This window comes from Grampus griseus, assembly GCF_964374135.1.
Source record: "Grampus griseus genome assembly, chromosome: X".
Lineage (NCBI taxonomy): Eukaryota > Metazoa > Chordata > Mammalia > Artiodactyla > Delphinidae > Grampus > Grampus griseus.
The window spans coordinates 105,249,648-105,275,978 of NC_138999.1; the positions used below are offsets into that span (position 1 = coordinate 105,249,648).

Below are 26,331 nucleotides of genomic sequence, written 5' to 3' on the forward strand. Positions count from 1 at the left end.
ATCAGCCTTGTCTCTAAATGACTATGATGTGCAGACGATCCCTGCCCACATGTATTGGATATAAAAAGATTTTATTGTATAAAGCCACTGAGATTTGGGGTTGTTTGTTATCACAACATAGCCTAGCCCGTTGTTGCTCGTACTGTGTGTGTGTGTGTGTGTGTGTGTGTGTGTGTGTGTGTGTGTGTGTGTAGGGGGTGGAGAAAGAGGAGCAAACGAGGCAAGGAGGAAGACTAGATAGTTATACATGAAAATAATAACAAACAGGGGATTTTCATATTTTTATCTCTCTTCCAAATTTTCAACAATGAATACAGTCTGTCCCCTGGTATCTGCAGGGGACTGGTTCCAGGACGCCCCACCCACCCCCATGGATACCAAAATCCACGAATGCTCATTTTATATAAGTCCCTCATATAAAAGCCATTAGTATTGCATATAACTTATGCACGTCCTCCTGTATACTTTAAATCATCTTTAGATTAGTTCAAACACCTAATATAAGGTCAATGCTATGTAAATAGTTGTAAAAAAAATGTAAATTCTCTGTAAATAGTTGCTGGCATGCAGCAAACTCAAGTTTTGCTTTCTGGGACTTTTTGAAATTTTTTGGGAATATTTTTGATTCAAGTTTGGTTGAGTCTGCAGATGGCAGAACCCGCAGATACGGAGGGCCGACTACATGTATAATTTTCATGATAAGGAAAAAATATTTTTTAATGTGTGTAAAATTATTTCTTCATTTTCCTATCTACCTTGTCCCTTCAAAGACTTCTATACAATTCTCTTGATCCCTTAAGAGAGAGGTTCCCTGTGTAGCCCTAGGGAAATCATGTACCGTCAGCCCTCAGTATCCACAGATTCAAGCAACCGCGGATCAAAAATATTCGAAAAAATTCCAGAAAGTTCCAAAAAGCAAAACTGTAATATGCTGCACACTGGCAACTACTTACATAATATTTACATTGTATCAGGTATAATAAGTAATCTAGAGATGATTTAAAGTATATGGGAGGATGTGCCTAGGGTATTTGCAAATACTATGCCATCTTATGTAAGCGACTTGAGCACCCTCAGATTTTGGTAACCATGAGGGACCTGGAATGGCTGTGGTCTCTTCTGATTTTCCTCTTATCTCAGTGGCTTCTACTTCACAATTTCCTCTGCAGACTCCTTTTCATCTCCCCAGTGTTTCAACGTTCATGTTCTTTAGGATGTGGTACTAAACTCTCTTCTCTTCTCTCTCTACCCGTTTTCCCTCAGTGAGCTCATCTAAGCCTCTAGCTCTGCATGTCATTTATACACAAATGACCTCCAAACATGTATCTCGGGCCCAGATCTCTCCTCTGGTCTAGAGTCTCCTATGCAATTACCTACTTGACCATTCCACTTGGATATTTCACAAACATCTCAAACTTAACATGTCTAAGCAGAACTCTTGGATCAACACTCCCACTTCTGCAAAAGCCTACTCCTCACCTAGACTTTCTCATCTCAACTAAAAAAGAGGACAAGGAAGAGGAGGAAGAGAAGGTGGAGGAGGAGGTGGTGATGATGAAGGTGGAGGAGGAGATCACCATCTACCCAGTCTCTCAAGGCAGAAGCCTAGGAAATGTCTTTGCTGCCCCTCCTGTTCCCTCCCTCCCTACATCTAAGCCATTAGCTATGTCAGTTCTACCTATAAAATTTACCTACCCTCTTCTCTCCACCTACATTGCTACCTCCCTATTCCAAGTTCCCAGCATTTGTTGCCTGGACCATTGCAAAAATTTCCTAATTGGCCTCCAAATTCTACTCCTGCTCAACCTTCAATTCATTCTCTATATAGTAGCAAGGGGGTACTAAAATATAGACCATGTCCAACAACAATTTAAAACCCTTCAGTGGCTCCCTACTACACTTAGAACAAATCTTAAATCCATACCATGCCTTACAAAGTTGTAATTATTCCAGCCCCTTTCTTGCTCCCAAACTTTATTTCATTGCTGTATTTCAGTCACACTGGTCCTCTTTCAGGTCCTCAAAGATGTCAAATTCTTTCAATCTCAGGTACATTGCACAGGCTCTTCCCTCTGCCTGAAAAGCCCTATCTCCCCCACTTCATTTGACCGAATCTATCTCAACCTTCATGTCTCGGTTAACATGTCAGTCCATCAAATGGGCCTTTCCTGACCACCCTATCTGAGGCAGAAAACACTGAGTGCCCCCACAGCAAAAACCTGCATCTACCTTCTTCTTTGCTAACACAACGGTTATTTTGTTCGAGGATATGACTATCATGTGGTCAGGGGAGGTTGGCCCCTTCCCAGTCTCAAATGTTGGATCATAATTGTTCTTAGATAATCATGATCATATATTGTTTTGTCAGGGACTGGTTGAGAAATGACCGCATGATCCAGATCTGACCAATGTGACATAAAGGAAAGTCTGCTTTGGAAAGGTCCTTGCTGAGAAAAAAAAAAAGAGAGAGAGAAAGAGAGAGACAGAAAAACAAAACAACAATCCCCTTTAACTACTCATTGTGTGTCTACGTGTGATGCTTGCAACCGTGTATCTGAAATGACTCTGGATCCCTCTACCTCCAGAGTTCTTATTCAGTGAGATAACAAAACCCATATTATTTGACCTAATTTCAGTTTGGTTTTCCATTACTAGCTGTCAAAAGTTGGTCCTCATCTTCTATTCTCTATTGCAGCATCCTATTCATATCCTTTTTTTGAACAAATCAAAATGGGTTGTTATTATATTTGTTACTTTTTTGCTTTTTTCTTTGTTTAACTTCCATGAGAGCAGAGTCTATGTCTATCGTGGTCACCAGTGTCTACCATAGTACCTGGCACATAGTAGGATCTCAAGAAATATTTGTTCAATGAATAACCAAATGTCACATCCAGGGGGAGAACCAACTAATTGGTTTAGATGGTGTTTGGTAGAATAGAAGGTATATACAAACACTAAGAAATAAATTATAATTGTCTTGAAAATGATTTCCCAAAGAATCCTGATGAGTGATGTTTTAAACTTTAGTTTCAAAGGGATGCAGATGGGGAAAATACTAAAATAGAGGGCTGGGAAATTTAGCTCTAAGAGCTCTTGTCCATCTTCCACTCAGTCTATGTCTCATCAGCCCAAGAAAACAAAAGACAAAAGGTAATCATCTCCAAACCTCTACCACATGTTCCTGCCTGGAACAGATCAGGCACATAACCTGGATTATTTGATTTCTTTACTCTTTTATCAACTTTGACTCTTATGAAAAGCATTTTTATTGCCTTTTCACAAATTCAAGTAACTCTAAGATGATAGCACAATCCTATAGAGCATGGCATCTGGATGATGGCAGAAGTCTTATCTAGAGGCATTATAGCTTATCCAACTTTGAAAGCCCTGACCAAGGCAGGCCTTATGTGGTATGAGTCAGGTCATACTGAGAGACTGTACCTTCTAACCAAAAAGAGCCCCAGTTTGCTAAGGTTTCTGAATTTGTACCATTATCATTGCTTCATTGGACAAATACAGTTATGTCTCCAGAAGTCCCCTATTTAAATATAAATATACTACCTAGAGAGGCTAATACGTTAATTTTTCAGCATTCATTTTGGAACAGAGAGCAAAGTCCTGAGGGGATGGAATACTGTAGAGAATAGTTAAGCTTTAGTGGATGTAAGAAAAGAAAGAAAATTCTGGACATGGGAGGAAACATAGGGACTGGGAAGCTAGAGAAAGAGAGATGTTGAAGGAGATGAGGAAAACACCAAAAGAGAAAGCTAGTCCAAGGTCCCAAATGACCGTGGTGCTACCTGATTGCTCCCTTCTCCTAGAAACCTAAGGGGAAAAACATCATTTAGTCTCTTATCTGTCTCTTCATCTGTAAAATGGAGGCTGAAGAAAAACATAATGATAGTAGGTGGCAGCAGCTGTATAAACAGAAAGGCAGATAAGGAAGAGGACTAATGGAAGAAACAAACAAGGAAAATACACATTTCAGAGGTCTGCTATCAGTAGGGCTAGTCTGGAAAACTAGCCTGGGTTAAGGTGTGATTGACTATGGTGACCAAATTTCCTAGATTATACAGGTTGCCTGATGTCCTGGTTTAATTATTACTAGTGCCCCCTTCCACTCTCAAAAGTGTCCCAGGTTGGACAATAACTGATACGGTTGCCCTTCTGCAAGACTGGTGATGGTAGGATGTGACAGATGACAGGTGTGCTGAGTTACTAATTGCCTTCAGATCTCAAGGCCGGGAATGGCCAGAGTCCCCAAACTTGTTGACTCCAGTTCCGAGGAGCTGTCTGTGTGCCGTGATGTAGAATTGTTGGGAAGTATGTACCAAACACAGGCAGCACTGCCATTTTAACAGAGGGCTTCCCAAAGGAGAGGGTGAAGATGGGAATTTCAGACAGCACAAGGCCAGTGGGGAGGATACAAAGGGGTGAAGTGGAAGTGAAATGGAGCAGGACCCTATGGTCCTTGCCGCCCATGTCCTCCCCCTGCCTTTTGGCTGTGGAAAAACTTTAGCCACAGAATAAGTTTAATCAGAGAAGTGAGAAAATGCAAAAGCAAAGGAAAACAGTCAAAGGAGACCAAATGATAATAGTTTAGTCATTAAGCATAGTCAAGGACCTTTAGTTCCTTCTCAAGGGCTATAGGTAATATTCTGAGCCATATCCTGTGAGTTGTCCTGTAGATACTGAAACCCCTACCAGGTGGAAGAAGTAAACTACATGATGACCAGACTGTAGCCATGACAAAAGCTGCCACAATTCTGAGAATTGGCCTCAAGGATATGGGAACAAAACGACCCCGGAACTGAAGATTAACTGTACCTAAAACAATCAAGGGACTTCCCTGGTGGCGCAGTGGTTAAGAATCTGCCTGCCAATGCAGGAGACACAGGTTCGATCCCTGGTCCGGGAAGATCCCACATGCTGTGGACCAACTAAGCCCGTGGGCCACAACTACTGAGCCTGCGCTCTAGAGCCTGCGCGCCACAACTACTGAGCCTGCACTCTAGAGCCCATGAGCCACAACTACTGAGCCCATGTGCCACAACTACTGAAGCCCAGGTGCCTAGAGCCTGTGCTCTGCAACAAGACAAGCCACTGCAATAAGAAGCTCACGCACCACAACGAAGAGTAGCCTCGCTCGCTCGCCACAACTAGAGAAAGCCTGCGTGCAGCAACAAAGACCGAATACAGCCAAAGAATAAAAAATAATTGATAAAAAAAATCAAGATGATGCTAGTCAGACCACCGATGACCAATTTCAAGATGACTATCAGAGCTGACTGTGCTTTCTGCATGTAGCCCCCCCATCTATAAAAGCTCCTGCCCACTGGTTTGATGGTGGGGGGGGGGCGAGGAATTGGCCTTTGGACAAGCATCCACCCTCCCCCAGCACCCGCTGGTTGCCAGCATCCAAAATAAAGCACACCTTCCTTTCCACCAACCTTGCCTCTTTATTGGCTTTTGAGTGGCGAGCAGCCGGACCCCACTTCCAATTACGGAAGCACTAGAAGCCCCTCAAATCACACTCAGAGGAAGCACTCCCTCACTGCCCAAGCATAATTCTGGACCTGATCTCTGTATCCAAACAGTTGTCAAGGCTTCCACACATAAAGGAAATAATACTTGCTCTAGACAGGATCACTCAGCCCTGAGCCGGGCTGACATTCATAGATGAGTCTGGCCATTCGCTTAGCCCTCCACTTGTTAGAAACAGATCAGTACTTGTGCAATGCCAAGTCCAGAACGGCAATTACAACAACCAAAAAAAATTAATACCATGCACAGAGAAAATACAATATGAAAAACATCTGCTCCATCTGATGTAGAAGAAAAGAATCATTTGATTATAAACATTGGATCTCAGTTCTCATCTTACAGCACCAGAGATGAAATTGTTCCAAAATTGATAACTTGTGTTTTTCCGTCCCAAAGTTCGTGTTCCCATTCAAATTGCACTAAATCTTTAGAGACATTGCCTTCTGAGCCTAAAACCTATTTTCCCACCTAATTCTCATCTCTTGGTAAATACTTGAAATGTACCTAGGAAATCAAAGACATAATTTCTTTTTCAATATATGCAAAGACATTTGTCTCCTGTGGTTGAGGCGATGAGTTAAACACTACAAAGAAATCAGAGGAGAGCGGATGGGCACTTCTGTGTCGCTCCTTGCCCCTCTGGCACTAGTTTTATTACTCTGCAACAGCACCGATGTATGGAAAAAAACCCCAAGGTTCTGGCCTCTTGGCTGCTTCCAGGAAAAGTCAGCGTTATCTCAGTGTGTACTGAGGAGCAGGTGAGGAGAGAAAAATAAAAAAGATGATCAAAGCCCTCCTGCTGCCCCCCTTGCCTCTAAAGTCTTCACCAAGAGCCCCAGACTCGGCTATTCTATCTTCTGCTGTGTGCATAGAGAGCAGGTAATCAGCAGAGCTAATCAAAAATGCATTCATTACCGCACAGCGGCAGTGGGTGAGAGCGACTGCAGCTTTCATTTGGCAAGTGGTTTCTGGACTGGCACAATCCAACCTGTGTGGCTCGCTGGCAAACCTTTTGCACCTCCTCGCCCTCCACATCTCCCCCACCGCCATCCCAGCCACCTGTGCCACGCTCAACTCTGCTTCTCCATTAAAAGCAATCTGATTCATACACTTGACAATGTTTTCCCCTCAATCACCACAATGTTGCTCTGTAAAAGCTGTTTGCTGCCTAATAAGTCTTCTGAGTATTTTTAAAAAGGTGTTTCTTCACTTAAAAAATACCTTTTTTTCCCCTTTGTTTTCAAAGCAGGAAGCCATTTCTTGCCAGGGCGAAAAAACTCAAATGCTGACACATTCTGCAAATGCACAAGCCTTCCCTGCTTTCTCCAACTTAGCAAAATGGACTCTCTCAGAGCCCCCAAAAAGAACCAAAAGAAGCTCATAGGGAACCGTGCTAAAACATGCTGATGGGCCCGCAGCTAATAAAATAATAGCTAACATTACTGAGCATTTATTACGTTCCAGGCATCACTCTATGCACTTGAATTAATTATCTCATTCAATCCTTACAATAGCTTTGTGGGGTATGGGCTGCTATTATCATCCCCATGGTCCTGATGAGGCCAGTGACCCAAGGAAGTCAAATCACCCTAAGACTAGTTGTGGATGGAGGATTCTGAACTCAAGGAGAGTGCTCTATCCTTGCTTAACCACTCCCCATGGTTCTGATGGAAGAAGATTAGTAAACCACTAGACACATTGTCTCACCCCCTCAGACTACAAAGTTAACCCTTCCAGGGCATGTGATTATTTTCTAGGACACATAAACAGTATTCTCTCCATCCCCTGAAAAAAATAAATCTGCTTTAGCTAAGTTGGAGAGGGAAATTTATAAAAACAAAACAAAACTCTTTCCCAAGTCTTTGTTTGCCCCAGTCGGTCTACAATGCAGGTTGAGTGGTGACTGAGCTCGTATGGTATACAGGCAGCTATCTGTTCCCTGCCCTTTGAGAACACACAAACTAGTGGGGATGTTAGAACACACACCCACAAATACAGAGTGTGATGTGGAGACAGGGTGGCATAGAGGCTTCCTGGGTTCAATTTCACTTCTATGACTTAGAGCTAGGTGACCCTAGGCAAGTCATTTAATCCCTCTGTCTCTGTTTCCTCAGCTGTAAAATTGAAATAATAATAGTACCTACTTCACAGGGTGCTATGAGGATTACATGAGCTAAACTGGCACATAGTAAGTACTTAAAAAATACTAGCTCAGATTGTAATTTCTTTCCCATCGACATGAAATTTATAGCTTATGTTTTATATCCAAGGTTTCAGTGAAGAAGTAAATGGTGGTCATTTGAGGCAGCCGAGAACAGTACTATATATGTTTCATTAAATACTTTGACTTGGTCTCAGATAATCTGGCAGATTTCTGACCCTCCTCCAGAAGTATACTATGAAAGGTACCAGATTGGAATATTAGCATTTTGAGAAAGCCAGATATATTTCCCAATTTAAGCTTTGGCAAAAGAAAAGGTTTAAAAAGTAAACAGTCCCTAACTACATATTTTTATCCGAAGGAGTCTGCCCTCTAAATTATATGGGATTGTGTGGGACTTCCCTGGTGGCACAGTGGTTGAGAATCCGCCTGCCAATACAGGAGACACAGGTTCGATCCTTGGTCCAGGAAGATCCCACATGCCGCAGAGCAGCTAAGCCTGTGCGTCACAACTACTGAGCCTGCGTGCCACAACTACTGAGCCTGCGCGCCACAACTACTGAAGCCCATGCACCTAGAGCCCGTGCTCCACAACAAGAAAAGCCACCACAATGAGAAGCCCGCGCACCACAGGGAAGAGTAGCCCCTGCTCACTGCAACTAGAGAAAGCCCGTGCACAGCAACGAAGACCCAATGCAGCCAAAAAATAAAAATATAAAAAGTAATAAAAATTTTTAAAAATAAATTATATGGTACTGTGGCTGTTTTAGTACATGTAGGAAACCACAAAAATAACAAAATAGCCAGTTTTTTCACTTGAAAAAAATGATTTGCTTCAGGCTTCCTTTAAGCGGCAAGCACATGTCCTGGATTTAAAATAGGATTCAATTTATCTGAATTCATTTTCCACAAAAATTTTTAGATGCATGCCCATTGCATAAAGCAAGATTTGCCCGTATTATAAGGTATAGCAGCAAATTGCTGATGTCCATTTCCACTTTGTCGGCATTTGCCACCCAGCCTCTTATCATGCTGTGGACAGCTACAGACATAGTCAATTTTCACGTTCTTAAGAAACAGGAAATGTTATACTGACTCAGATCTTCAATTCTTCTCAACTGTCATCCATTCCTTAATGGTAACACAAGGACTGCTTCCTGCCAAGTACTTTGTCGAATATACCAACCACTTATCTAACAGAATTCTGAAAAGAAGATGAAAGGATGGGTAAGTTTTGACCATGAGGAGGTAAGGAGAGAGATTACTCTCCTTTTCTCCCAGCAGATCCACCCTCCATTCTTCTCCACTGTGCCCTGCACCTCAAGAAGGCTTGTCCTAAGTGTAACATATGGCCACTGCTCTCTAAGAGTTTGTCAAATCTAACCACCCAGACAAAAGGGCATTGGGTCCCCTCTTTAAAAATCTATCCCTGAAATCAAACAGACTTCTCCCTTGTATTCCTTCTGACGCATAAGCCATAACATTAAACAGAGCACCATTGGATCTTGCTTTTGGTTAATTCATGCATTCATTCATTCATTTGACAAATATTATTTATCATCAGTTACATTCCAGTCATCGTTCTGGGTACTGGGATTACAGCAATAAACAAAACAGAACAACAACAACAAAAAATCCCTGTGCTCATAGAGCTCACAATCCTAAACAAATGAAATTAGTAAAATATCTAGTTAGAGTTAAAATATAGCATTTCAGTGTAACCCAATATGAAGGAAGTTGGTTCCTCAAGCTTCACTCTGGTTAGAAGGACAATAAAATGTTTATAATTTTAAAAAATCGATTAGTTTGGAAATGTAAGCATTCCATTCACTCAGGTACTTATTAATCACACTGCTCTAAATCCAAAAAGAATTTGAAGTATTCTACAATAGAAGACATAGAAATTTATTGTTTTAATTTATTATCCATAAATCTAACTATAACAAAAGTCAAGTAATGTACTCAAGAAGTGTAAGGTTCAATGGTCAAGACAACTCTCCCTTTCTGCTTAGATAATTTGTCTGCAATTATTGGAAACATCCACAAGGTGGTGGTAATGATGCCTCAGTTTATAACCATATGGGAAGGGCAGGCTGATAATTATAGGTATGATTTACCTAAAATGAAGATACAGTATACTTCTCCAACCACAAAGTTTTGTTTCTCAGAACTCTTGTGGCAGGACTTCCCTGGTGGTCCAATGGTGAAGAATCTGCCTTCCAACGCAGGGGATGTGGGTTCAATTCCTGGTCGGGGAACTAATATACCACATGCCGCGGGGCAACTAAGCCCTCACGCCACAACTACAGGGCCCACTCACCCTGGAGCCCGCACACCACAACTAGGGAGAGAACACCCACACGCCACAACTAGAGAGAAGCCCGAGCAGACCACGCGCCGTAACGAAAAGATCCCGCATGCCTCAACAAAGATCCCATGTGCCACAACTATGACCCAGCACAGCCAAAAATAATAATAAGGAAAATAAATAAATTAAATAAATAAATAAAAACAAAAACATATTAGAAAGATACCATTAAAAAAAACTCTTTTGGCAGACTTCATGATTAAAGAGATTAGGATGTTTTCATTAAACTTAAGAAGGCTCAGATCTTGAGTAAGCTCATGAAAGCCCTCATTTATTAATTCATTCAGCATACCTTTACTGAGAAGCTTCTGGGTACTAAGCATTATGAAAAACATTTAAAAACAAACTTTGTGTTCACAAAATACACAGTAAAGGAAACATCCTAAATAAAAGGGGAAAGCAATGATAATTTTCACATTCTAACTTGTTAATAACTGGGACCGGTGCAATTACTTTCCATTTACCATCCTTTGTTTGACAGATGCTTCTCAGGGTCTCTTTCCTTTAAAGTTTATATGAAATATTTCTAATTTTGGTTTGCATTAAATATGGGAATAATAATAGTACTTACCTCAAAGAGTTGCTCTAAGAATTCAATGAGACAATACAGTTAAACCATTTAGCAGAGTACCTGGCACGTGGTAAGAAATACATGTTAGTTATCATCATTGTTGTCGTCCTCGTGATCATTATCTTCATTACTGTCACCATCATCATCATCACCATCAGGGTAAAATACCAAATTTATCTGCATATACCAGAAATCTGAGTAAAGGCAATTCAGAACTGGGGGAGCAGTCACTGCTTTCCCTTTATTAGCAAAATGTAACAATGTTCTAAACTCTTAACCAGAACCTTAAAGGGGAGGGGATGTTTGTTTGGTTTTGCTTTGTTTTATTGGAATTTAAAGGAATTGCCTTACAAGGACTTTCCCAGTGTGGTGCCTCTGGATACAGAATGATCTTCCCCTAGGGAACTCAACGTGAGTTTAGATAGCAGGGTAGCTAAGATTGCAAGACCACTCTTTGGCCTCCTGCCAAGATACAGTGATTTTTTTAAAGTGATTTTTCACTTCCCTTGTAACATGGAACTTCTCTTGGGACTGAGGCTACACACTGAGGGAGACCAGGAGAAGCAGCTGAGGAAATGTTTGTGCCCTCCCTGGAGGAAGCCCTTCATTTCCTTGGGATCTGTAGGGCCCTTAGTGAACGAGCTTTCTCCCTGAGGCCCATGGAACTGAGGCAGAAGGCTCTCCATACTGCCCACTCTCCTCTAGAGCAGGCACTGCCCTCCAGGGAAGGCTTCAGAAGTGTGACCTGTGCAGGCGCACAGGGAACCTTGCTAGAAGGGCCCTGTGCTTGGTGTAATGCTCTGCGGTCTCTGTCTTGAAGTTCCTAATAACGTGTGAACAAGGGCCCAGCATTTTCATTTTGCAATGGACCCCGCAAGTTATATAGCCACTCCTCTCTGCCCTGGAGAGTTTCTAAACGCTGCGTGGGCTTCGTTTTCCGTCTCCCTCCTTCCTGTTGCTCGCTTAGCAGAGTCCATCTCACTCCCCACCCTTGAGTCAAAGCAAGAGATGGTAGCTCAGTGGAAACTAGCTTTCTGCCTAACCCTGAGCCCTGGGGACCACAACAAAGATACTTTCGTACTGCTGCTTCCTCTCCTTTAACATTTTCTCTAAACTTAAAAAAACAGAGCGATAATAATAATAACAATAATATTCCTTGAAGCACTGATGACTAGTAACAAGCACGACAGGTACCTTGCAGTGAACTGAGGCAAATGGGGCAGCATAGGAAGTCAGAAAGCCTTGGATTCTGTGTCAGATTTGAGGAAGTGACAGACATTCTGTGCTGCCTCAGTTTCTTCACCAGTGAGCTATTGCTACAGAATGCCTAAAAACGTAAAAGCAGTTAGAAATACACTCAGAAAGCTTACATTTCCTTACTTCTATAATTTGAGCTAATCAATTTTACCTACCTGAATGCTACCATATTGAGTGGACACCTCTCTCTCTCTCTCTCTCTCTCTCTCTCTCTCTCTCTGCCTCTCTCTCTCTCTGCCTCTCTCTCTCTCCCTCTCTTTATTATCTTATATAGAGAGGTAGACAAGATATCTCCCCAATTCACAGATCAAAACACTGAAGCTCAGGAAGTGTAGTTTGGGCAGAGCTGCAACTAGAATTCAGGTTTTCAGATACCTGGTCCAACACCCACGTTTCTGAAAAAGCATGTGTAAACCTTTTGGTTTTTAAAAAACTCCTATCCTGAGTACATAGGAGTCGGGTTTCTCAACAGTGGCACTGTTGACCTTTGCAACTGGATAATCTTTTGTTGTCAAGGGCTGTCCTGTGCATTATAGGAGGTTTAGAAGCATCCCTGGCCTCTACCCACTAAGCGCTGTAGCAACCACCAACCCACCACCCCTCCTCCCTCAGGTGTGACAATCAAAAAAGTCTCCAGGCATTGCCACGTGTCCCCTGGAGGGCAAAACCACATCCAACGGATAACCACTGAACAAGAACAGTTCACTGTTTAAAGGAGACCTGTGGTGAATGCTTTAGTAAACTATAAAACTGTCTCCAAATTTGTATTTCCACATATTGGATTTTCTTAAACTTGGAGATACCTTATTTTCAAAAGAGAAAAGCACTAATTTTGGTTGTGTTGGGTCATCACTCAGAAAAAATGTGGATGGTTCTTATGCTTTTCTTTTCCCTCAAAATATTATGATGTTCATGGAAGTGATGTCATAAAGATTTAACAGAATATGCTCACAGCACACAGATTGAAGCAGATTAAATTTTAGGAAACCCAGAAATTCCTCTTTAAGAATTAGCTACCATCAAGTACCCTAAAATTCAACTGTTTCCAGTTATCTTTTCATTCCTCTAAATACTCTGAATTCATTTTTAAAGCAGGAAACCCAGAATTTCCTGCGTCTAAAGGAGTGTTAAAAAAGCCTGATTCTTCAGGGTTTCCCTGGTGGCGCAGTGGTTGAGAGTCCGCCTGCCGATGCAGGGGACGCGGGTTCGTTACCCAGTCCAGGAAGATCCCACATGCCGCAGAGCGGCTGGGCCCGTGAGCCATGGCCGCTGAGCCTGCGCGTCCGGAGCCTGTGCTCTGCAATGGGAGAGGCCACAACAGTGAGAGGCCTGCGTACAGGAAAAAAAAAAAAAAAAAAGTCACTTTGTGAGAAGCTGGAGTCCTGAAGCCATGTGATTTCCACCTGCAGTTTTCAAGCCCATTCAGAGCTCACCAGGGGATAATTACTTGCTAAGATGTACCCATCCTAGCAGAATATATTTGTTATGATTCAATTCTCTCACAGCATTAAGGAGACTCTGGTCTGGTGGATAAAGCCCTAGAGAGATAAGAAAATCAATTCCCCACCACTTGGCTGTGTGACCTTGAGCTGTTCACTAAACCTCTCTGATTCCTCAGTTTCATAGTCTATGGAGTAACACCCTAGACCTCTGCTTAACCTGAGAAGGACATAGGGACGAGTCACTAGGTCCCTCTCTGAAAAGATCCGGAAGTCTATTTGCCTCTACCCCTAGGAAAAGAAATTATTTCTATAATAGTTTCTCACCCTGGACACTAAATATAACATGGTTCTCTTAAGAAAAGAATTAACTAGCAAGCAGAAGCATCATGAACTGAATTTAGGGGACTGAATTGCTAAAATAACAGAAAGATCTCACCATTGAGCAGTCTATGTCTAATGGACCAAAGACAAGACCATTTCAGCAAGTCATCAGGGGCCTGTAGACATTTCAGGAGTAAAATTACTACGACTCACAATTCTCTGGGAACTGGCACTTGGGAAGATAGGGATTTCCGTGGTTATTGTGGTTGTTTCCCAACCTCCATCTTTCCCTCCTCCCACTGTGTGTCAGTCATGTGGCTTGGTGAGGGGTGGGGAGGACTGATTCTACTCCCTCCTCTCAGCTCTATGGATGGAGCATAAGCCCCCATGCCATGGTGATTGCCTCATGTGGCCTAAGCATGACATTGCCAGGCCAAAAGATTAGATCAGGAATGGTCATGTGATTCATTTTGAACCGATGATGTAAAAAGATGCGATGCAGACGTGAAGAAAAGAAAGACTACAGACATTTTGCCATCATGTGGGAAGCAGAAAGGAGAGAGGAGAAGAAATTAGGTTTCTGATAAAAATTTTGAACTATTGAGTCCAATCAAACCTCAAGCCAGCCCTACCTCTGTCCCTTCCAGTGACATGAGCCAATGCATTTCCCTTATCGTTTGCGCCAGTTTTTGTGGGTTCTGTCCTATCTGAAGCATGAAGCATCCTAACTGATATAGGAACTGAAGGGGTCAAGAGCATGCTCACTAGCCCTGAGCATGACTAAAGGAGGCAGTATGAAAACGTTTAGTCCAGACAGAAAAGGTTGGAAGAGGGATACTAAAAGTGAAAGATCACCTCCAAGTAACAGTGCCCCAAGACAGCTCCTGGAGATGTCTTCAGGTCAAAAAAAATAATGAGTTCTAAACACCCTTACCATCTATGAAAAAACAAGCCAATCTGAAAACCATTTGAGAGAAACAATTGCTTCCATGCCCACTGCTCACTTGGTGTGACCGTCTCCTGGAAGTCGCTGTGGATCCATTTCTGGGCATATTAAACCTGAGTTCAAAAGGCTCCTCCTCTGACTCACATATATACTCCCACCGAAAGCAGTTCCAAGCAGGCCCGTGCCTGGAATTTCAGGTCCTCAGGCCTGTGGATTTATTCAGCAGCGCCTAGCTTGATATCTACATAGAGGATTTCTACAGAAGCTTCTGGAGGAGGTCGTATAATGGAGAAGTCTGGATGACAGAGAAATAACATGGAGGACCCAACCTTTCTTAGATGTCACACCCAACCAGAGTCTCCAGATGCAGCTGGACTCTATTCTTCCCAAAGGATCCAGGAATGGAAGCGCAAAAGACAACTATAAAGAATCAGCAGTACCTAGATTCGTTCATTGATTAGAGTGCAGGCTAAGGTTTGGACAGTTTTTCTGACCCTAAGATAATCCTGCCTCATGGAATCATAGGAGCATAGAACATGAGAGCAGGAAGAGTCCTTAGAAATCATGCTGCTCTGTCTTCTCTTTTTAGTGGCATGGGATTGAATCTGGGATAAAGGAAGTACTTTGTTTCAGACATTTAAACGCCTTCCTCTATACCGCCGTGGTAGCTGGGGCTTACTGTTTTCACAGCACCTACCATGTTAGATTGTCATTCCCAGTGAACACATCTGCTCCTCTTTGAACTTGAAATTCACTGGAAGCAGAAACTGTCTTGCTTCCTTAAATCCCTGGTGCCTAGCGGACCCTGTCATATAGCAGGTGGTCAAACGTTTGTTGAAGAAATCAAAGTTTCAAGTCAAACGGTGAGAAAGTTATCATGATTCCATTAGGCAAAGGATATAGTATCTTGGTTTCATTAACTTTAAAGGGTAGAGCAGTTTCCTTCCAATGAATCAGAATAAGTTTCGTCATTATTTTTCTTATTTGCAAAGTATCCAGTTAATAAGTATGGAGCTTAATGTATGATATAGACCCCGTCTCCAAATTCCACTGGCTGACGTTTCTTTTTGCTTACCCAAGTGTCCCATCCCAAGCCTAAAACAGAAACCTCAAGAGGGAAGTACTATTTTCAGTTTTGTGTTGTACATTTTAAAACTTATTATTACTATTATTATTTTTTGCTGCCTCAACATCCCCAGAAACAGGCTGTGCGCACCCTGCCAGGTGACCAGGTGCATCAGTGTGGTAAGACTGGCCCCTGCCACAAGATCCCATTCTTGCTCTCCCTTCACTGTCACCTAATGTCAATCAAATATGCCAATGAAATTCCCTCATGCCTTTTGCTTGTGTACTCTATCCTGACCCCCAATAAAGGCACTTTCCCCTGGGTCTCTGTTTCTCTCTCTCTCTGTCTCTCTCTCATCTTCCCACTTGCTTGGTTGAGCCCCTTCCCTTGGCGCCCCACCATGTGGTCCCCCTTTGTGGTGTACTTGACTGTTTCTCTAGGACGTGTGAGTATAATAAGCTTCATTTCCCTATGCCTCTCCTGTGTCCCCTCTTGTGACTGCACCTGACCAACCATCTCATGAGAGAATACAGAACAACTTCTCAATAAGAACTGCAACAAATTATTTTCTTGCTGCTTAAACTGTATCATTGAGCTCATTTAAAAGTGCAAACCTCGGGTCCTAAGACTAGCAGGTACTCCTGAGTGGAGCAGGGGTACCACTTAACCACAGAGGGAGAGCTAGATTTGGGGCTTTGTTGGCAACTTCTGGTGGCTACGATGCTGCTAGTACAGTCTCTAGCTCCTCACTGGAAAACCAGAGATGAAGTTCAAATAGCATCTCACTGCTTTCTTGGACGAGGGATCGACTGCAAAAGTATTTGCTTGTATTAAGCAGGCGTTTCCACCAACAGCAATATGCCTAGTCCACCACTGTGTCCCTGCTGGCTCAGAAGGGCCTAGTCCAATTCTGCCAACAGCTGCCGCTGACAGTGAAAAGTTGAAAGAGTGGCAGCAGATGAAAGAGAGGAAAAAGGTAGTGGAGAGGGGAGACTGAAAATGGAAGGGATGGGCGCCATTTACAGAGATGAATTCAATGGAGAATTTCAAGTGCAGAGACACTGAGATGCCTTTCTTCCTCTCATCTTTCGTTACCGACCCACCCCGTTACTCTTCAAGCCAAATGACTGAAGGTGGCCACAAATCTCTTCATCCACTGCTGCTCAGTATTAGCCAAGCATGGATGGGGACCTGGATGTCTTCAGGAGTGAAGTGAGGTGTGCTGAAAGCTGCCCGCCTCCGTCCAAAATATGTTGTCCGTCCACCTGAAATCAAACTGACACTCCTCACTAGAGTTATTCCTTTGGGTCAAGGCATTGAAGGCTCCTATTAAAATGCAACTATGTTATCTAAAAGGAGGAACATATAATGCCTGGCACAGAGTAGAGCTTTTCTAAATGTGTCATTTTTAATATTAAATTGCCACTGCCTGCCGTTAGAACCTTAGTAAAGATTTATCTACCAGATTCTCTCCTGTCTCCTAGGGCCCTTGAGGATCTATGATGGGAAGACTGATGTGGAACACTGGCAAAGATTGGGTAGCAGAGTCTGAGGTTTGGCGGATGGTGGAGAAAGGGGAGGCTGACAGCATGAGGCACTTTGGGGGAGAAAAGGGCACTTTCAAAAGGTGAGAAAGAGGGAAGAGAATTTGGAAATTAACATTTATTAACTTTTCCTAGTCAGGCACTGAATTAGATGCATTTACATCCACTATCTTATTTAATCCGCAACCATTCTATCAGGAAAGGAATATTAGTATTCCCATTTTGCAGGTGAAAATCTGAATAGGGGTTCAGATTAAGAAAGTCGCTCAAGGTCACACAACGCCTCTATATAATGGAATATAGATTCGAACCTGGACCTGTCTCCTAAGCCTATGTTCCTGAACCACGCTATCTCACACTCCACATTCGTCAAGGGGTAGCCAACCTAGTCTCTGCTACCCCTTCCGTCCTAATTCTCCAACCACTTGCGAATTGCGGCTTCTCTGACTCCCAGGTTTCTCCCTCACTCTTTGCCATGGACTATCTAAATGGAGACAAAAGATTTCCATGGGTGGTGGGGTAGGAAGAGATTTTACATTATCAGGATGGATAGAAATTTGGGGAGAGCCTAGTATCATTTTTCTGGTTGCCCAAGGGTTTGGAAACTATCTGTTCCAGGCTCCAACATATGTCACGTCAAAGCCAAAGTTCTGGCTTAATCAGTGTGCTAGTTGGGGCCCTGGGCCCCTGCCTTGATATCCCCTGCCCCGTGTGCGCCATCTTGCTGTAGGCTGGCAGGAAGATTCATTTTCCACGTGGACCAGGAGGAGAAGATATGAAAAAAAAGAACAGCTGGTGTGGGGAGGGACAAAATCCGTCTCTTCCAGAGTAGCTGGGGTAGGTGCGAAAGAGTTGGGAGATAAAGAGTCTTCTTTTTTCTCACCACTGGAGAAAGGGGCTGGGGAGGGGTGCCTACAGCCCAAGAGGTCCATCCATGGGATTCTGTGGAGGGTATCACCCCCAACAGAGATCCAGGCTGCACTGCCTACTTCCAAGGTTCTTTCCTCCCCTTCGACAAGAAAGAGAAGTGGGGGGAATTAATGGCCTCTGAGGTCATCGGTCAGGGGCCTAGGCTGCTATGTCCAAAGGCAAGACCAAGGGAGCAAGGCAGCCAGGAACAGTTTCCTCTAACCTTAACTTTCAATCCCCACCAGTATCCCAACTCATTCCCACACCTCTCTCCTCCTTCGTTGTTGGGACTGACTGTCCTTTTCATTAACCTTTTAGTTAACCCCTCCACGCAGGACTTCTCTACGCCCTCCAAAGCTGTCAGCCCCTCGCTGCCCGCCACCGCCCTCTCCCCCCTCCCCCGTAAGCCCGGCTCTGAGCTTGGGTCCGGGGAGGTCTCGCCTCCCAGAACTGTGAGGGTGAGGGCTGCTTTACTCGCTCTCGGATCTCCGCTGTAAAAACTGAGCGGCATGGCCCGGGCATGCGCAGCATCTTCGGGCGCATTGTGATGGGAACTGCTTCTCTGAGTCTCTACAAAGACTCCAGAGTAACCACTCACTGCCCACCCCCCGAGACCCTCCTTCTTTAAGCCAGACGCACAAACGCACAGACAATGCAGCTTTTCTTTCTTCTTCTCTTTAAAAAGCTGGCTGTAGCTTGAAAGGCTGGCCCACGTGAGGACTAGAGTATTTCTATCGATTCCATCTCCCGTGTTGACAAACGCCAGCGCTGAGGCTTTGCAGTCCGCGGCTGCAGTTTGCAGTGGAGCTAAGCGGTGTGCGGCTTTAATTCCACGTCAGATCAACTTTGATCAATATCCCCCTACCGGCCCAATTGGAAGAGCCCAATTCACCGCCGCTGAGCCTTTTCGCTCTTTCCTTCTTTTTTCCCCCTCTTTAGACCCACCATCTTCTGGGGGAGAAAAGTCTCGGATTTTCTTTTAATTTCTTTTTTTTCTTTCTCTCTCTCTTTTGTTTCTTTGGGGGATTTGTTTGTTTTTCTGTGTTTTGTCTTTTTTGTTTTGTTTTGGGTTTTGGGTTTTATTCTCTCTCTCTGTCTCTGTCTCTCTCTCTGTCTCTCTCTGTCTTAGAGATAGGGAGGGAGATCGCTTTGGCGAACCGAGCTTGCAGCCAATGAACCCGCCTTCCAGATTGGTGTGAAGACAGAAGTGAGGTGGGGGGCGGGGAGGGGGTGTGAGAGAGCCTGGAAGCGAGCGAGCGAACGAGCGAGAGAGAGAGAGAGAGAGAGAGAGAGAGAAAGAGAGGAGGTGGTGGAGGAGGACTAGTGTGGGGTGGAAAGGAAGAGTGAGCGAGAGAGCAAGTTGAGGGGAGGGGGTGAAAGAGCCGGCGAATTCTTTTTCTTTTTCTATTATTATTTTGAAGACTCCCGAGTTGCGCCTATGCTCTTGTCAGCTTCGTTCTAGGCGTAGCACGGCCAGGCAGAAGAAAATGGGGCAAAGCGTGCTCCGGGCCGTCTTCTTTTTAGTCCTGGGGCTTTTGGGTCATTCTCACGGAGGATTCCCCAACACCATCAGCATAGGTAAGCGCGAGCCAGCCCGCCGGTCGGGCCGGGCTCTCTTGCACCCGAGACCACTGCCCTGGCGTGGCTTCTGCGGCCGCGGGTCCCTGTCCTGCATGGCCTGGGAAGGGACGGGGGACGGGGATCGGGCAGGAATCTCAGGGATCTGAGCCTCAGAGAGCTGGCTGGTCTGGGGAGCATCGGGAACCAGAGGGGTGATCTCCTGGGGCTTGGCGGGGTGGGCTGCCGCGTTTTCCGAGCTGAGCGGAGCAGGGGAGGCATGCCAGAGGCTGCAGCCGGGCGAAGAGTCACGGCTTTTCGGCTCGCTGCTCCGGACTTTGCCATGGCGTGCGTGCCGCCGCTGGAAGTTGTCCCAGGGTGATGCCTCCTGTCTGGCTGCGCCAGGGCGCGTAACCCGGTCCGGGGCTCCCTGTCCCGCGTCTCCGGGTCCCGGGAGACCGGCTAGCGCTGGGGGAGGTGGAAGCCCACCCTGGATTCCCCCAGACCCGGGCAGCAACCGAGGTCAGTGGCGGATGGGGTAGGAGGCGGGGGTGAGACTAGAAGCCGAGCCAGCGAGCGGCGAAGTCACGCAGACCACGAATTCATGAATTGCCGCTGTGTCTGTCTGGAGCCCGGCTCCCGGGCGCTGGGAGGGAGTTCTCTCGGCTTCTCCCTGGATTTACTAGTCAAGAAGTTAGAATTATTGCCATTACAGAACCAAGCCCCTGTACTGTCATGGGGGAGCGGGGGCCTGTGGGGAACAGGATGGGGCAGCAGGGGGAATGAAATTGTTTTTCTTCCCAACCTTTCCCTTTGCGCCACGAAAAGATGAACCAGCTTGTGGAGATGGGAGGTAGCGGAGGAAGAGGGGAGAGGAAGCTACCGCCTAAGAACGAAGTCCCACTCTTGGTTCCATCGTCCTACCCCAAAGCAGCCTCCTTTTCCCTCTTTCCCCTTTCCCCCTTCTCGCCAGCCTCTCCTCCGACTCTTTAGAGGAAAACTAGGTTTCTCTTGGCCAAAATTTGAGTTCACAAGAGTCTTCAAAGACACACAGGTTGAAAATCAATCATGATCACGCACCCAGGTACCACTGAGAGGTTATCGCCTATCTGTAGCTCCCCAATTTCTAACCACTCCTGGGGGGGACACAAGCCAAATCTTGGTTCCCTTTGCTTGTAGGTGGACTTTTCATGAGAAACACGGTGCAGGAGCACAGCGCTTTCCGCTTTGCTGTGCAGTTATACAACACCAACCAGAACACCACCGAGAAGCCCTTCCATTTGAATTACCACGTAGATCACTTGGATTCTTCCAATAGTTTTTCTGTGACTAATGCTTGTAAGTAGATCTGCTTTTCCTCCTTTTGGGACCTGGGAACCTCATTTGCATTTTGCTTGTGGGACTTGGGGTCTGCGTAAGTGCTGGGGTGGCGATTGCCTTAGTAGACATTTTAGGGGCTCTAGTCAATCCAGGTTTCATGTGACATAAATCAACTCCAGAGGATCCTGCTGAGGGAGGGACTTAAGGCAAGTACACAAAACTCTGTTGTGAATAATGTTTCATGCAAAAGTTTCATTTTCCTCCCTGCTAAACTGGCGCTCCCTCCCCCGCAACCCCCTCCCTTTTTTTTCCCTTTGGCTGGAAAAAAAAGAGAAAAAATAGCATGGTTGTTCAGGGAAATTTCTTCAGATGAGATTAAAGAAAGAAGCCTCTTGATTGAGTCAATTCAGGATGTGCATTACTTGACTGTTAAAGCTAGCACCTGGCTGTAGGAATGAGCTGAATTTGACAATCGCTTAATATATAGGAGCCAAATATGAGAAATTCTGCAAACAAGTGACCTTGAGGGACAGATCAGGCTCGGTTCCCTGGCCTCTTTCTGTCCTAGAATATCACCTTTCTTACCGAGAGAGCTCTGATAGGAACTGATAAGACTACAAACTGATTACAAGTGATGAACGCCTGGCAAACTGAGGGGAAGGGAGAAAGTGCTCAGTGACTCTTTGGAAAGCTACTTCTGTTCTGTCTCCCCTAGTGTTGTTCAACTCCCCCCCCCCCCGCCCCGCCATTGTTAGGGACAACACAGTTCTTAACTTAGAGCAAAAGGTGGAAGGCGGAGGCTTGCAGCAGGAAAACCGAATGCCAAAAGGGAAGAATTTCATCAGCCCCCAAAGCAGTTTCTGAAACAGCTAGTTGTGCCCTGTGATTGTTCCTGTGGAAAGGGGACATTTCATTTTGAGAAGTAAAACCACGGGAACCGGGATGACTGATAGCCTGTTGGACACAGGTTTTTCTGGAATGTTTTATGAGAGACTGATAATTCTTCATCTGAGCTTATTTCATGAAAAGTTTTCACAACAATGAGGGTGAGGATGGCATAAATATGTTTTGCTTTTATGGCTGGTGTAGTTGGGAATTTTGGATTTTCTTTCAGGGGAGAAATGATGTTTATATTTGGTTGGGTGAAACTTTGTATATGACTTTCTTCAAGTTCTTCTGCCTCAAAGGATATGTGATTTCCAAAAACTGTTGAAAGGGTCTCCAAGGGCACAGCCTCCTTGGATTTGAAGACTTGGGTCAAGGGGATGGAGGTGAATTACTTTGCAAGAAATTGTGACAGTTTTCAGCTTTAAGAGAATTTTAGCCGAAGGTACAGATCCTCACATGAACATGCTCTGAGGTATTTGACATTCTCTGGCTTTCCGACATTGACAAAAATAGGGCTTATTAACTCCAGCTAAGTGTGAAAGTTACAAAATGTCTGTCTATACTTTGCATCTGATTTTGGTAATCCCAGCCTGTCTCTTCAGCACACTTACAACACACATCTGACTCTTAATTCTGCAGCCCTGAGATCTTGTCAAGAGGCCGAGTTCCAAAGGCAGCTTCCTAAATATCAATTAGAACAGATTTAAAACCAAATACATGAAACTACCCAGATTTATTATTATTAACAATGAATAATGTTTATTTCAACTCACTTTAGTGTCTTTCCACTGATGTTGACTGAGATAAGAGTGCTAATTGACTTCTCAGGAATGATTAATTTCCAAGGTTTTGGTCTTGCTGTTTATGGTCAAATCAGACTGACACTAGCCAGCCCAGGGCCATCAGAACGCTACTCAAGGAGCAATCAGGAAATGATCCTTGCCATGTGAAAAGCTCAGGTTTGAGAACAGGCACTAAGTCATCTGTATTGGTGTTGAGTTGCCTTAATGCCCTACCTCTCAGGGCAATAAAGGGACAACCGTGAAAGGAAAAGAAAGTGATCAACGCCCCCCCGCCCGCCACCGCTGTAAGTCCACAACACTTCATCTTACAAGCTTATAAGGCTGGGTTATGGCTGGGGGCTTGAAAGTGTAGCATAAGGGGTGTGGCTTACTGGGCAACAGGAAAGACAGAAAAGGCGACCTTGCCCTCAGTTATGCCAAATACACATATTTGCACACACTGACTCACACGGGAGAGATTTCTAGAAACCAGTGATGTGTACCCAGCTGCCTGTTGCACACTCAGACTTTACAGCTCAGAAGACAGAGGAGGAAAGCTGTCGTCTTCTCCAGTCCCCGAAACAGTCCTCTCTGAATGTCACAATCATTGAATGGGGGCCAGATCTCAAAGCTGTCTCCTGGTAGCCGCTGCCTACAATCTTAGTATGAGGAAGATGACTAGTCCAACCACCGTCTGATAGTCTCTGAATGCAGAAAACAATCATTTCACGGGGCCAGGGAAGCCCTGCAGGTGTATCTCATTTCTTTCCCTGCCCTTGAGAGTTCTTTTTCTCATGGAAGTGAAGATCACATATCACAGATGTCGGCACACAATACTAGTTCAGCGCTGGAGCCTGGCAGGTGACCCCTGGTTCCATTCTATTACACAGAGAAAAAAAAAAACACCCTGGATCCTCTGGCCTGCCCCTCCCCGGAGACCTAGGGAGAATTTGAGAAAACCCCAGGTGAGTCCAAACCTGCTTGCCCACCTCTCCTGTCTGCTTCAATATGGAATAGAATGGCAAAAATTAAAGAAACTTTCCCCTCTTCCCATTCAAAACTCCTAGTTTCAGCTTCCCCTAACACTAGAATTGATCTCTTTCCATGATCTTTCCTGCACCCTCAATCTTGCGGCAGACACACACTTCTGAGGACACAGGTATGCAGGTAAACAAAAAAGCCAAAAATAAACAAACGGTAATGCCTTCTGTATGTGTCCCTGCTCTCTGCTCTCCCTCTGCATCCCCTCCCCCAATGTATTCAGAGAGTTTGCTTGCAATGAATCCCAGGCATCAGTTATTTAAAGACTCTTCTTCACCAGCAACCAATTCTTTTCTGCACAACCCCCAAGAGGTTTGCTTAAGACAGACTCCGCCCTCAATCCGCATCTTAAGAGGCCAATAAAAGCATCTCTGGTTTTGAAAGGTGGTTCATTTGGGATCTCAGCTCAGAGGTGAATTGAAGTTTATCGAAGAGACTCAGCTGATTTGGAGCACATGTTCTTATTTCGTAGTGATTAACTGAGTTTGCTGCTTTACTTTTCAATTTCGCTAGGTAGCCCCAGAAAGAAGCATGGTGTGAATACTATGATTTCAGGATACATGCATTCATACACACACACACACACACACACACACACACACACACACACACACAGGCACCTATACACCCATAATCAGTATTTATGAAAAGAGGTGTCACACACGTTTTAAGTTGTATACACGTCTGTTCTTTAAAAACCAGATTTGATCATCGTAGGGCTTTGGGGAATGTGGCAACACCAAGGGACTGCTGAGTCCCATTGGTGTGGCTTTGCTCCCCTGGTTCCTCAGGAAATGCCTCCGATTCCCTTGAAGTCCCCTCCTGTGTCTTTCTGCTGTGCACTTGTAGTACACTCCACACTACATCACCCCAGCCTCTGCAGTGTCAGCTCATTAGCACACAGATCTCATATTCCCTCTCTGCACTGTCATTGCAAAAATTGCTGTTGTACACCTTTACAGCCAACAAATGTGCTTGTGGATTACGCGCTGTTTGCAAGAAGCAAGGAAAAGGCAAATGTAACCTTAAAGGTTATTCACCACGGAATTGTGCTCTTAACGCATTGGCTTAAGTAAAAATCTGTTGATGGAGGCGTAATAGTGATGGTGGGACTGACAGTGGGACTTAGGAGTGCAGGCTCTAATGGAGCCCCAGGCAAAATCCCTTTTGCTGGCTAAATGTAACTCATCAGCTGCAAATTTTTATTCCATTCATTTTTTTCAAGCTATTTGAAATATACCTGCTAACTGAGAGCACGCTCCTTTTATAACTGAGCGCATTTCGCTACCAAGTAAGTGTACTTAGCTGAGACAGGTTTCCCTCTCTTGCCCACAGAGTCACAATTTAAATTATCTAATTATTCTAACTGCCAGGATCCATTTAACTGTTTAAGTCCATTTGGGAAAGAAATGTCTCCCCTGATCCTATTCTCTGCTCTTTGGTGGGTTTTGTTTGTTCTTTTCATGTGATCTTTGGAAGCGGGGTGAGGACCCCACAGTATCACGGCTCCTGCCTTCAAACAGATCTTCACATGCTAACCAATGTCAATAGCCCCAGCTCCCACCGCCAGCTCCCCCATCTTTGTGGCTTTGCCGCTCTCCCTCTCTCTCCAGGCCAGTCTTCCATAAGCTCACTGGCTTAGCTCACTTCTCAGCCCCTCTGGCCAGCTGGCTTAGACTACTGAAGCACGAAGAGGTCGCCAGAGATTTAAGTCACCTTCTCACAAGGTTTATTACGGATTTTTTTTTAATCTATTTTTTTACGTGGCGAGGAGGGAGGAAGGTGATGCTGTTCATTCGGGCCATAAAAATAGATGGCAATCAGCAGGCTGTAAAGGTGAGCTTCCAGCAAAGTGTATAACCTCCCCTAGAAGGTGGCTTCCTGGTGATCTACTAAGGGGGGTGGGGGGGCGGCAGGAAGGGTCTGGGGGGAAGGAACAAAGAAAACTACTTGGTTCTCCATCTATGCCTACTGCAAAATAAGCCACGGTTTTTCTTCCTCTCAGCAATTTTAACTTTTTTCCTTAAAATGTGACTAGTTTCTCACATCCCCCACTTCTGCCTCTATCCGAGGTTGTTTTCTTAATTCTGCATTTCCCTCCGTACTTGCCAAGACTGAATGAGAATAGTGGGCGCTGGTTGAGGTTTCTATTATATGTTTTTGGCTCCTGGTATATTTTTAAATTTCATTATTATGGGTAGTCAGAGGTGATTAGCTGGTTTCATTTTAACAGATTGAAAAATAAATGAAGCTTCTGAGGCATCATTATTAGTCTTCCTTTGTGGCTGACAGATTTGTCATTTTTATACAACTGGCTAAAGGATGAAAAGACAGCATGGATTTTAAGAGAGGGCCAGAATTTTAGAAGGTAGAACTCATACCTTCGGGGGAGGAGGATAAACATGCTAATTCAGATGATTTAACTTTTAACTTCTTAGATTGAGACAGGAAATATCTTTGAAGGACCTTTCAGAAAACTCTTCATCTTCTCAAAGGTCAGGGAAATTATCTGCATACTTTACCTGGCCCATTAAAAAAAAATCAAGTTTTGACTTTGTTCCTTTGGCTTTGATACTTTGGGTCTAATTAGATGACATGTCCACAGGAGGGTGCA

The 26,331-nt window shown here is 44.4% G+C and overlaps 1 protein-coding gene across 2 annotated transcripts in view; it reads left to right on the top strand.

Annotated features, from left to right (window-relative positions):
- Positions 1-19,546: 19,546 nt before the first annotated feature.
- The window catches only part of GRIA3 (glutamate ionotropic receptor AMPA type subunit 3), a gene marked incomplete at its 3' end in the record, with an annotated part of 282,009 nt that continues 275,224 nt past the window's right edge, over positions 19,547-26,331 (top strand). For both annotated transcript variants that reach the window (XM_082681358.1, XM_082681357.1), the window contains exons 1-2: positions 19,547-19,707; positions 20,866-21,024. In XM_082681358.1, the coding sequence (XP_082537484.1) occupies positions 19,617-19,707; positions 20,866-21,024 (250 nt within the window). In that variant the 5' untranslated portion in view covers positions 19,547-19,616. The remainder of the gene's footprint in view (positions 19,708-20,865; positions 21,025-26,331) is intronic.